The following is a 12,607-nucleotide window of genomic DNA, read 5'->3' as shown; positions in this document are numbered from 1 at the left end:
GAATTCTTAAATGTTTCTACAGTGGTACAATTACAGATATTGTGGTTAATATCAGACTAAAGGGACCAGTGACAGATACCTGGTATTGGTGGTCCTGCAAGATGGACAGCAGAGAGAACCATTTCCTTGTTGCCCATCTTCAAAACATTTCAACTTCTACATTGCCATAACTCCAACTAAACTACAAGCACAGTGTCATCTACAAACTGCAACTGGTTCACCTCCCATTTCACTCTCATTCACTGACTTCAAACACCTACTTAGTACCCTTCCATTCTATCCATGTACACGTTGAACAACCCTGGTGCAGTCCCACCTTCACCTGAAACCACTTTATTACCAACCCTCACACAATCTCTACTTGTGTAAAATCATTTGACTGCTTCCAATAGTCAGTCACTTATATTACAAAAGCCTGATAGTATGTATGTATTATTCTGCTTCATATTGTATTTTTAAATGCATTTGATACCCATGACATGCTGAGATGGGAGGGGTTGTAAATGGTTTTTAATGTGTATTTAGTGGGTGGGTGCTCTAACTCACCTAGCCTACTTGTGAGGGAAGGCCTTTTGGTATTTATCTATTACCTAACTGTAGTTCTCAGGAAAGGAGTAACACTCATGAGGGCCCATCTACTTCTCTCCAATTTATGATAATCAAGCCTCAAATCCATATATTGTTCCAATTTGGGCTATATCTCCTCCTAAGCCATTCTAATTATTTAGGCATGTATATGGAAAACTGTAATTCTTCACATCCTTTAGACATATAGTCTTCTTTAATTTGCGCTCATGATCTTGGGGGATTAAAAAGTATAATGAGAAATAGTAGACATTTAGGAATGGATGCTAAAAGGAGATTGTAAGAAGGGGTGATTGTGTTGACAGCACTGTGTGGGGCAGAAACATGAAACATAAGAGAGGAGGAGTATAAATGTGTTTGAGATGAAATGCTTAAGAGATATGGGAGAGGCTACTAGGCTGGATAGAGTGAGAAATGAGGAGTTAAGGAGGAGAGCGGTGGTGGAAAGGGAATTGGGAGATAGGGTTGATGAAGGAATATTGGGATGGTTTGGACATGTTGAAAGAATGAGTAAAGAAAGAATAGTAAAGGAGGTGTGGAAGGTAGAGGTGGAAGGAGAACATGAAGGGGCAGCCAAGGATGAGATGGATGGATAGGGTAAAGGGGGCATTGGGAAAGAGGGGAATGTCTGTTGAAGAAGGAAGAGAGAAGATAGAGGTGAATGGAGAATGATTGTGTATGGATGATGTGATGCATAGAAGGGAGTGGGTGAGGAATGGGGGGAGAGAGTATGTTTGAATGATATTTTCTCTATGAGGGGATGGAGAGGGGGGTTGGGTTCACCAGTTAAATGAAGCAGCCTTGCTGTGGATATGCTGTGCCTTGCTACATTGCCTCTGACCCATGGTAGTGGGCGAGGTACAGGGATGACCCATCATCCAGGAGGAGCCAAGGTAAGAGGGAGGGAGTTGGGTGAATGGGAGTGGAGTATGTGGGGATGGAATGGGTGGGAGTGGATATTATGCCTTTGTTTTTTGGCTACCTCCCTTGTTAGGGGGAAAAAGCCATTGGTATATATATGTATGATAGTTTACATTATTCTTTATTATAATGAAGATTACCATTTATACTTTTTTTCTCTCATCCTTCTCAGTGTGCCATGCAGAAATGAATGCCATCTTAAACAAGAACAGTGCTGATGTGAAAGGCTGCACAATATATGTGGCCCTTTTCCCATGTAATGAATGTGCCAAGCTCATAATCCAGGCAAGAATCAAGGAAGTAATTTATATGTCTGACAAATATAACCACAAACTGAAAACTAAGGCAAGCAAGCGCTTGATGGACATGACCCAGGTCAAGTATAGGTAAGGTAGTCATCATCTTCATTTTCTCCTGTTGCTCTTCTTGTTGTGTCTGTTTCTTATTCTCTTTCTTTTTCTATTTCTTATATACTGTTACAGTTTATATATACTGAACAATATTAGCATAACTTTCTGATAGAAAGCCTAACTTCCTCCATTGACTAGTTCATTAAACTTCATACATACTTTAACATTCTTTAAAATTGTGTGTGAATGAATTTGATCATCTGTATATATTTATCCACAAGTTTAGACATTTATATACTGTTTCAGGCAGTATACACCAAGTAGAACAAAACTCACCATTGATTTTGCTACTATTGATGACAGCCTTCAAAGGACTTGGGAAGAAAGGAAGCTATCATCATCAAAAGACTTGGCCATTAACAACAGGTATTATGGGCTACTGTTAAAATAACAACAAAAAAACTTATTATTCATTAATAATGAGGGCGAGGGAGGGAAGGGGTGGCTATTCTAGTAAGTGAAGAGATAGGTAAACATGTAGTGGAGTGGAAGGAGGTTTCCTCGAGGATAATGTGGATGAAGGTGAAACTGGGAAAGGAGATGTGGGTCTTTGTAAGTGCATATGGGCCTGGCAGTGAGAAGAGTGTAGAAGAAAGGGAGGCCTTTTGGATAGATTTAAATGAGTACATAGAGGTTTTAGAAAGAAATGTCAATGTAATACTACTGGGAGACCTTAATGCTAGGGTAGGAAATGGTCCAATTGATGGAGTGGTTGGGAAATGTGGAGTTCCAGGAAAGAATCGTAGTGGAGAGTTGATGGTGGAAATGTGTCTAGAAAGAGAGTTGATGATAGCAAATACAGTGTTTCAGAAGAAAGTCAAGCATAAGTACACATGGGAGAGGGTGGTGGATGGAAGGGTGGTAGATAGAGCGCTAATGGATTATGTAGTGGTAAATAGGATTATGATATGAATAGTTAAGGATGTACATGTGCTAAGGGGAGAGGGTGGGGGAATATCAGATCATTTTTTGGTGGAAGGTAAGTTGAGAGTGGAGGATAGATGGAGAAAGAGGAAAGGGACAAAAGGTAGGGAGGTTCTTAGAGTGAACTCTTTGAATGAAAAGGAAAACGAGAAGGAGTATGGAAGGAAGCTGAAGGAGTGGGAGGGAGTAAAGGATAGAGTAGAGCTAGGTGTGGAGGAGGAATGGGGATGGTTCAAGGAGGGAGTCATAAAGTGTGCAAGGATGGTGTGTGGAACAAGGAGGACAGAAGGAAATAGAAGTAAGGATAGTGAATGGTGGGATGAGGAAACAAAAAAGGTTGTAGAAGAGAAGAAGCGAGCTTTCAAAGATTGGTTACAAAATAGGACGAGGGAGTCATATGAAAGGTACAAAGAAAAGAAAAGAGAAGTAAAGCAAAAGGTAAAGGAGGCAAAGAGGAGAGCAGATGTGAAGTGGGGTAAGAGTATGACAGAAAATTTTGAAAGTAATAAAAAGATGTTTTGGAAAGAAATTAGGAGTGGAAGAGGAGGCGAATCTAGTAGAGAAGAAAAGAAAAAGGTGCAGATGGAGAGATGATAATGGAAGAGAAGGCAGTAAGGGAAAGATGGGCAAAATATTTTAGGAAATTGCTAAATGTTAAGGAGGATAGGGAGGGAAAGATAATTGCAGTGGGAAGTGCTAAGAAAATGACTGTGATGAGTGAGAAAAATGGAGAAGAAATAAGGAAGGATGAGGTGAAGGCAGTTGTTAAGATGATGAAAGCAGGTAAGGCACCTGGTCTGGATGGATGCCATGCAGAATGTCTGAAAAAGGGAGGTACAGTGATGGTGGACTGGCTGGTGAGGTTATTTAATGTTTGCTGGAGAGAGGGTAGAGTGCTGGAGGACTGGAGAAGTGCTTGTATAATTTTACTTAACAAGAGAAAAGGGGACAAGTGTGAATGTAGTAGTTTCAGAGGGATAAGCTTGTTAAGGGTAGTTTGGAAGGCTTATGGGAGGATCTTGATTGAGATGATTAGGAGAGGAACAGAGAGAGTAATTGGTGAGAAACAGTGTGGATTTAGATCGGGTAGAGGTTGTGTAGATCAGATCTTTGTGGTAAGACAGATATGTGAGAAAGCTATAGGAAAGGGGAAAGATGTTTTTTTGGGCCTTTATGGATCTGGAAAAGGCTTGACAGGGTAGACAGAAAGGCACTGTGGGAGGTACTGCGGATATACGGGATAGGAGGAAAGCTTCTGGGAGCTGTCAAGAGTTTTTATGAGAGTAGTAGAGCTTGTGTCAGGATTAGAAATGGAGAGAGTGAATGGTTCGAGGTAAAGGTGGGACTTTGTCAAGGATGCGTTATGTCGCCCTGGCTGTTGAACTTTACATGGATGGGGTAGTGCGAGAGGTAAATGCAAGGGTAGTGGGTCAGGGATTGGAAATGGTTAAAGAAAATGGAGAAAAGTGGGAGGTGAGACAGCTGTTGTTTGCGGACGACACTGCACTTATGGCAGGATCGGAGGAGGGTTTGAGGAAGTTGGTGGCAGAGTTTGGGAGAGTGTGTGATAGAAGAAAGCTGAAGATAAACATGGGTAAAAGTAAGGTGATGAGATGTACAAGGGGTGAAAGCGGCAGCAGACTGGAAGTGAGCATTACGGGAGAGCGACTGGAGGAAGTGGAAAGTTTTAGATACTTGAGTGCAAATGTGGCAGGAAAGGGTGGAGTGAAGGTGGAGGTAGAATGTAGATTGAGAGAAGCAAGTAAATGCCTTGGTGGATTAGTGTAATGAGGAATAGACATTTGGGAATGGATGCTAAGAGGAGACTGTATGAAGGAGTGATTGTGCCAACAGCACTGTATGGGGCAGAAACATGGAACATAAGAGAAGAGGAGAGAAGGAGTTTGAATGTGTTTGAGATGAGGTGTCTGAGAAGTATGATGGGGGTTACTAGGCTAGATAGAGTGAGAAATGTGGAGGTGAGGAGGAGAACAGGGGTGGAAAAGGAGCTGGGAGATAGGGTTGATGAAAGAATATTAGGATGGTTTGGACACATGGAAAGAATGAGTGAAGAAAGACTAGTAAAAGAGGTGTGGAAGGCAGATGTGGAGGGAGTGAACATGAGGGGACGTCCTAGGATGAGGTGGATGGATGGGGTGAAGGGGGCTTTGGGGAAGAGGGGAATGTCTGTTGAGGAAGGACGGGAGAGGACAGAAGACAGGGGTGAATGGAGAATGGTTGTATATGGATGATGTTGTGATTGCATGAGGTGGAATGGGTGGGGGGATGGGGGGTAATGTAGTATGTGTGAGCAAAATTTGACGCAGCCCAAAGGGATTTCTCCCCCATCTTCTCCTTTTATGCAATGGGGGGTCGCCGATTTAATGAAGCGGCCTTGCTGTGGATGTGCTGTGTCTTGCGACACTGCTTCTGACCCAGGGCAGTGGACAAGGTGCAGGGATGACCCGTCATCCAGGAGGTGCTAAGATGAGAGGGAGGGTGAAGGGGTGTGGAGTGTATTCCGGGATGGAATGGGTGGAAATGATTTTATGCCTTTCCCTTTTTGGCTGCTTCCCTTGTAAGGGGGAAAAAGCCTTGGTATATGTATGTAATAATGATATAATTGTTGGCAGAAGTTTCATTTGTTAGAAAACCATAGCTCCATAACTGCTAACAGTGGTTCCCAGATCCTCCCATAAGTCTCGCTAGGAAGAAATGCCTGTGTTATATTAGTGTGGGATGTTTCTGTATCACTTGCTTTTAGTATTAGGAGGAGGGGAGCAGTTGTCAGTTCTCCTTAGGTGAAAAGATAGAGAGAATACAGTCAAAGTTGTTAGAGAACTGAGAACTTGGGGTTAGATTCAATAATTGGTCATTCTTGTAGATAATTTGAGCATTATTACATGTAATGTCTGTTAAGGGCAAGAGGCTTCTCTCCTATCACTCTTTGATTTTTTGTGTGTGACTTTATTCAGCCTTTTTCATTGTCTAGGAATGTGAACAAGAAACGTGAGGACTACTTGGCATGGGAAGAGTATTTCATGGCAATGGCTTTCCTGTCTGCCATGAGAAGCAAAGATCCAAACACTCAGGTAAGTGTACTCATAATTTGACTCTTAGCCTTGACTGGCTACCTTCCTTATAGGAGGGAGGAAATAGCCTTGACTGACTGCCTTCCTTATAAAGGGGAAGGAACCTTTTGTGGATATCAATTCAGTTTCATCTGGCAAACTCCCCCATCAGGAGGCTGAGATGGTGTCCCATATAGAGGACTTTGTAGCATGGAATTTAATGAACAATGATCTTGGTCCAACTCACTCATGGCAGGTTTCAAACCACCATCTCCTTGACCTCTGTCACAAGTAGCAATGCTCTGACCAACTTGGCCAGCAAGCATGTGTACATAGACTTGACGAGTTAAACACCATAGACTTACATACATATGTATATACCAAAGGCTTTTTTCCCCCTTATAAGGGAGGTAGCCAAAAAACAAAGGCACCCATTCCATCCCTATTCCACTCCACTCCCCTCCACCATCTTCCCTCTCTCTTACCTTGGCACCTCCTGGATGATGGGTCATCCCTGCATCTTGCCCACTGCCCTGGGTCAGAAGCAGTGTCACAAGACACAGCACATCCACAGCAAGGCTGCTTCATTAAATTGGTGACCCCCTTCCTCTGTCCCCTGATGCAGAAAAGGAGAAGACTGGGAGAAATCCCTTTGGGCTGCATCAAATTATTTCTCACACACACTCAACACCCCCTACCCCCCACCCACCCCACTTCATGCATCACAGCATCATCCATATAAAACCATTCTCCATTCACCCCTGTCTTCTGTCCTTTCCCATCCTTCCCCAACAGACACTCCCCTCTTTCCAAAAGCCCCTTTTATCCCATCCATCCATCTCATCTTAGGTCAAACCTTCATGTTCACTCCTTCCACCTCTGCCTTCCACACCTATTTTACTAGTTTTTCTTCACTCATTCTTTCTATGTGTCTAAACCATCCCAATACTCTTTCATCAACCCTATCTCCCAACTCCCTTTCTACCCCCGTTCTCCTCCTCACTTCCTCATTTCTCACTATATCCAGCCTAGTAACCCCTATCATACTTCTCAGACACCTCATCTCAAACACATTCAAACTCCTCCTCTCTTCCTCTCTTATGTATAAGTCTATGTACTAAACCAGTACATAGACTTAATTTTAGATTTATTTATCAAAGAATTCCCTGTCTCCCCTGCCTGTCTTTATTTGTCTCATAGTAGGCAATCATGAAATATCTTCCATAATAGAATAAAATAACATATATTCAGTTTAACATCATGAACTTCTGTCAGAGAAGACTAAGATGGTGCCTTCTTACAAAGGGCTTTTTGAATTGGGGAATTCAATGTACCATATCCTTACAATGAACTTGCCTGTAAGACAGGATTCTATAGATATATATGCCAAAAGGTCCTTTCCCTGTTATGAGGGAAGTGGTTAAGTCAGAGTATCTGAATATGGAGACACTGTTTTTGGATTGTGTGTGAAAAATGTTAAGGTTCATTGATTACTTATAGGTTGGAGCAATAATTACCAACAAAGAAAATAAAGTGGTTGGCATTGGTTACAATGGAATGCCTGTTGATTGTAGTGATGACCTTCTTCCATGGGGCCGGTCAGCACCCAATAAATTTGACACAAAATATATGTATGGTAAGGTACTCTAATTTTGTTGAATGTGCCTCAAGTAGTTAATAGGTGTTTTATCAGATACACAGAATGCACAGAATATACGCATGTTAGTAAAAGATATGTAATAGGGTCCCCAGTACTACCACTGCAGTTTCCATTGATTGATTGATTAAGTATATATCAAATGTTTTATTTATGTATACCTAACAGCCATTTCTTTTTCTTTACCAGTTTGTCATGCAGAAATGAATGCCATAATGAACAAGAATTGTGCTGATGTTTCTGGATGTACAATGTATGTTGCACTATTTCCATGTAATGAGTGTGCCAAGCTCATAATTCAATCTGGCATTAAATGTGTTAACTACTTCTCGAATAAGCACAAAGAGACAGACTCTGTTAAAGCTTCAATGTTCCTTCTTGAGAAAGCTGGAGTCTTGTTCAGGTATGGTAAATATTCATAATAAACTTTTAGAATTTAGTTTATCTATCTGTTGTATGCAAAACAGAGTAGCTATGGAAGAGAAGGAGGATATATGGATGAGGAAATTAGAGGGAATAGAAGCAAAAAAGAAGAAGGAAAGTGTGTATCTAGATTCACATAGAATTCCTAAACAAGAAGAATTTTGTTATCATTTCATAACTATTAGCCAAATTATATCTCCCTTGTGACATGTGGCTGATTGTCAATGACCCTGCAATTGATACCACATTCATACAAGTGTTATATAAGCATATGATGCTCTTTTTACTGAATCATTTTGCTACTGAGTAAGATAGTTAGTCCATACCCATATATGAGGGACTGGCCAAGTCAGAGCACATGCTCACACCATTCACAATTATAACCCATTTAACCTTACTTCCCATCTTATATCTAGTAAAAATGTGAAAACCTTTTTTATACACATATTTTGCAGTTGCAACCCCTTTGGCATATTGACCAAAGATTTTTAAGCTGACACAGGATAATATAAAGTTGCAAATATTTCCCTTACAGGCAGTATTCACAATCTTCTCAAAAGATTGTAATTGACTTTGAAGCCATAGACTGGAACAGAATAACAAAAAATTCACCTGATCCAGAACCAAGTTCTTCTCTCGAGAGGGACTTCAAGAATGTTGCTCTTGAGTGAAATGGATTGACTGTCACAAGGTCTTATGAAATGCATCAGGTAACAAATAGTTTAGTCAAAATACATGGTGGTCATGAGAAATATGTATCTGGGGTTGAACACAAAGAGAAGATTATATGAAGAGTTGATTGTGCCCATGACACTGTTTAAGGTAGAGACTTGAAGTATAAGGGATGTTGGGAGGAAAAGCCAAAATGTATTTGAGATGAAGTGTATGAAAATTATGGTTTGGGGATTATGAGAATGGTTAGAGTGAGAAATGAGGAGATGAGATGGAAAGAGATGACAGGGTTGCTCAAAGAAATACTGGGATGGTTTTGGCATGTGGAAAGTGAGTGAAGGAAGACTAGCAGAAAGATTGTGGAAGGCACTATATTTTACACTCCTCGCTTGACAGACATTCCTCTTGCATCCAGTGCCCCCTTAACATGTCCATCATCCTTATTCTTGGTCTTCACCTCAAGTTATCTCCAACCACTTATGCTATCTATGTTTAAAACCATCCCAGCAGTCTTGGATCAACCCTATCTGCCAGTTGTTTTTTCACACCCCACTGTCTGCCACACCTCCACATTTCTCACTTTATCCATCCTTGTAAAACCCCTCCCCCACCACCACTACCACCACCACCACATTTATTAAATATTTCATGTCAAACGCCTTGGTTCTTCCAAATAAGCCTCTGTTTCACGCAGTGCCCTGGGGACAATCACTCCCTCGTCCAGTCTTCTTGTTTTCATCCCCAGATACCTTTTAATCCAATACTAAATACTTGACAAGTTATGTTCTTCATTGCAAAATTATACTTGTGATCTTGATTAGGGGCCATTCATCATCATAACTTCATGCATTTTAACAGGAACAGAATACAATAAAAGAAATTGTATTTCATAAAGGAAGAGAAGATCTGTGATGATTTTAAGCCTTTTGTCTTTTTCAATTGTTGTTTGTATAGGAGAGGAGATAGAATTTAGTTAGAATTCCAACTGATGCACAAAAATGCAGGGAATTCACTAGATATTTAATATTCTGCATACAGTCTTGTATCTTCATAGACATCTGATCATATAAATCATGTACCATGGAGGCATTATCTTTTATAGAATATAGTAACCTCTTTACAGTCTCAGGATTTAAGAGGCAAGGACACCTGCAAGTTTGCAGGAAATATATATATTTTTTAGTAGCATTGTTGGGCTTCATAATTAGTTTGCATGTGATAATTATGAGAATTTTATATAATACAACTATGTTTTGTGGGCAACCAATGCGAAGTACCTTCAAGTAGTTGTCCTGTAAGATGGACATCAAAGAGAACATCTCCCTGCTGGTTGCCTTCATAATTTGCCAATACTCTCTCATCCATCTGGAGGTGCAGCCTTGATGGGCTTACTCAGTCTGAACTAGACCCAAGATATCTCTTTACCTACCTGAATAGTATTCCCTCCACCTTTATACACAAGAAGAACTGACAACCAATGATTGCTCTCCTAAAACTATAAGCATAAACAGAAACAGTTTCAGTGTTTGAATGATAAACTGATGCAGCCCAAAGGGATTTCTCCTCATCATCTCAATTTAATCATGAATCAGTAGGGGTTAACCAGCTTTAGCTATGGAGCTACTATGTCTTGCTACATTGCCACTGACCTATGGAGCAGGGATGGCCTTCATCCTAAAGGAGCTAAGAGGTTTTTAAAAGGGAAACAAATGGGTGAAGGGTGGGTGCATGCCTTGGCTGGCTACCTCCCTTTTGATATGTAGACAGATAGAACAGTTCAACCTAACCTTATATTGGAGAAATGTCATTATTGTCTTCCTCCCTAGCTTTGTTGTTTTCATAAGGGCACAAAACACATGGGTAAGGAGCTTGTGTTTCAGACTATGGTTGGTAGAGCTTAGGAGCTTGAATCAGGAAATTATGAACCTCATATTGTTTGAATCTAGGCTGGCATTTTTTTTTCCCTCGCAATATTCAATGATTTTATAAGGTACAGAAACACAACCACCACAGATATGGACAATCTTGAAAATGATGTGTCAGTATTTATAAGGACAGCAAAAATGGCAGTTTTCCACAAAAGAACTTGTGCTCTGACCTTTGAATGATGGAATCGCAGTGAAAAAAATCTATTTGGTAAAAATTATTACAACAGGGCACCCATGATGTATGAAATTTATTATTTAAAAGATCAGTATCATTATTTTTTCCAGTAATGTATTAAATACTTTTTTTTTGGTAGGAAAAATTAACAAGATATAACAAATATATGCTGGGAGTGATTACTGTGTGAAACCATATGAATACCAAGGTTTCTTTAAAGTTAGATAAAATTGTCATTAGTCAGAACAGACTAGTATTTCGCAAAAGGTAGTGATTTGTCACTAGAGAAATTTTGAGAGGTTATGAAATCAGCAGAGCTGGGTGTGCTACAGCTGGACAGGTAGTGCGTTACTAATGCAGTAATGCAAGTGTCCAGCTCTAGTTATTTTATATTTTAGAATAGGGAATATTAATGTTGTAGTTTAGGTATTATTTTATTGAGAATATTCATAAGAAGTAAATACTTCTCCATTTATTTTATTTATTTATTTTTTTTCCATCAAAATCATTCTAAAGGAAATTAAAATTGGTAATGCATTGACGGTAATGCACTACCTGTCCGATGATAATGTGCCCAGCTCTAGAAATCAGGTAGTCTATAGTTTGTTTAAAGGAACCAAGATAAAAATGGCAACAAATGGGTGTTGGGTGGGTGCTTGCTATGGTTAGCCACTCTCCAATTTAATGAGGAAAGTGCCTTTTGGTATATTAATGATGAAATCCACAACTTCCAAATTAGACATAAAAATAAAATTTTCCTTGTGAATTTTGACATCTTCATATTTGGAGTTGGTATATTTTATTGAGTATGAATATTTAAGCATGGACTCAAGTTTGCCTAATGTATTTTTTGTACAAGTTACCAAATATATTATAAAAATAAAAAAATTGTTTCTTTCTCTTGTAGGAGACTATAATTGAGATATTCAATAAACCTCCCATAGTGCATTACCTGAAATGAGTCATTATCAAGAAGCCACATATGGGATAAGAGGAAAGTTGTGAAGAGCAGTCATGAATTTTTACGAGGGTAGTAGAGCCTGTGTTAGAATTAGAAATGGAGAGAGAGAGAGTGATTTGAGGTAAATGTGGGACTGTGTCAGGGGTGTATCATGTTGCCATGGCTGTTCACTGTGTACATGGATGGGGTGGTGCAAGAAGTAGATGCAAGGGTAATTGGCTGGGATTGGAGATGGTTAAAGAAAATTGAGAAAATGGGAGATAAGCCATTTGTATTTTGCTGTCAACACTGCACCTGTAGCAGGATCAGAGGAGGGACTAATGAAGTTAGTGATGGAGTTTAGGAGGGTGTGCAAACGAAGGAAGTTGAAAATAAATGTGGGTAAAAGTAAGGTGATGAAATGTACAAGGGGAAAGAATGGCAGCAAGCTGGAAGTGAGTATTAAGGGAGAGAGACTGGAGAAAGTGGATAGCTTAGATACTTGGGGGTGCATGGGGCAGGAAAGGTAGGAGTGGAGGTGGAGGTAGAATGTAAATTAAGAGAAGCGAGTAAATGCCTTGGGGAATTAAGAAGTGTAATGAGAAATAGACATTTGACAATAGATGCTAAGAGGAGATTGTATGAAGGAGTGATTGTACTGACAGGACTGTATGGGGCAGAAACATGAAACATAAGAGAGAAAAAGATTGAATGTATTTGAGGCAAAATGTCTGAGAAGTACAGTGGGGGTTACTAGACTGGATAGAGTGAGAAATGAAGAGGTGAGGAAGAGAGCAGGGGTGGAAAACGAGTTGGGAGATAGGGTTGATGAAAGAGTATTGGGATGGTTTGGACATGGAATGAAGAAAGGTCAGTAAGAGAAGTGTGGAAGGCAGAGGTG

The 12,607-nt window shown here is 40.1% G+C and overlaps 1 protein-coding gene across 8 annotated transcripts in view; it reads left to right on the top strand.

The window, feature by feature from the left end:
* The window catches only part of LOC143018557 (uncharacterized), a 42,565-nt gene extending 30,920 nt beyond the window's left edge, over positions 1-11,645 (top strand). For all 8 annotated transcript variants that reach the window (XM_076174022.1, XM_076174021.1, XM_076174020.1 and 5 more), the window contains exons 4-9: positions 1,679-1,892; positions 2,163-2,282; positions 5,833-5,932; positions 7,412-7,547; positions 7,758-7,971; positions 8,527-11,645. In XM_076174022.1, the coding sequence (XP_076030137.1) occupies positions 1,679-1,892; positions 2,163-2,282; positions 5,833-5,932; positions 7,412-7,547; positions 7,758-7,971; positions 8,527-8,662 (920 nt within the window). In that variant the 3' untranslated portion in view covers positions 8,663-11,645. The remainder of the gene's footprint in view (positions 1-1,678; positions 1,893-2,162; positions 2,283-5,832; positions 5,933-7,411; positions 7,548-7,757; positions 7,972-8,526) is intronic.
* Positions 11,646-12,607: the final 962 nt, after the last annotated feature.

The sequence above is a fragment of the Oratosquilla oratoria genome, chromosome 35, assembly GCF_046742065.1.
Source record: "Oratosquilla oratoria isolate Oo_2021 chromosome 35, ASM4674206v1, whole genome shotgun sequence".
NCBI classification, from domain to species: domain Eukaryota; kingdom Metazoa; phylum Arthropoda; class Malacostraca; order Stomatopoda; family Squillidae; genus Oratosquilla; species Oratosquilla oratoria.
This window is presented reverse-complemented; position numbering and strand designations above follow the sequence as displayed.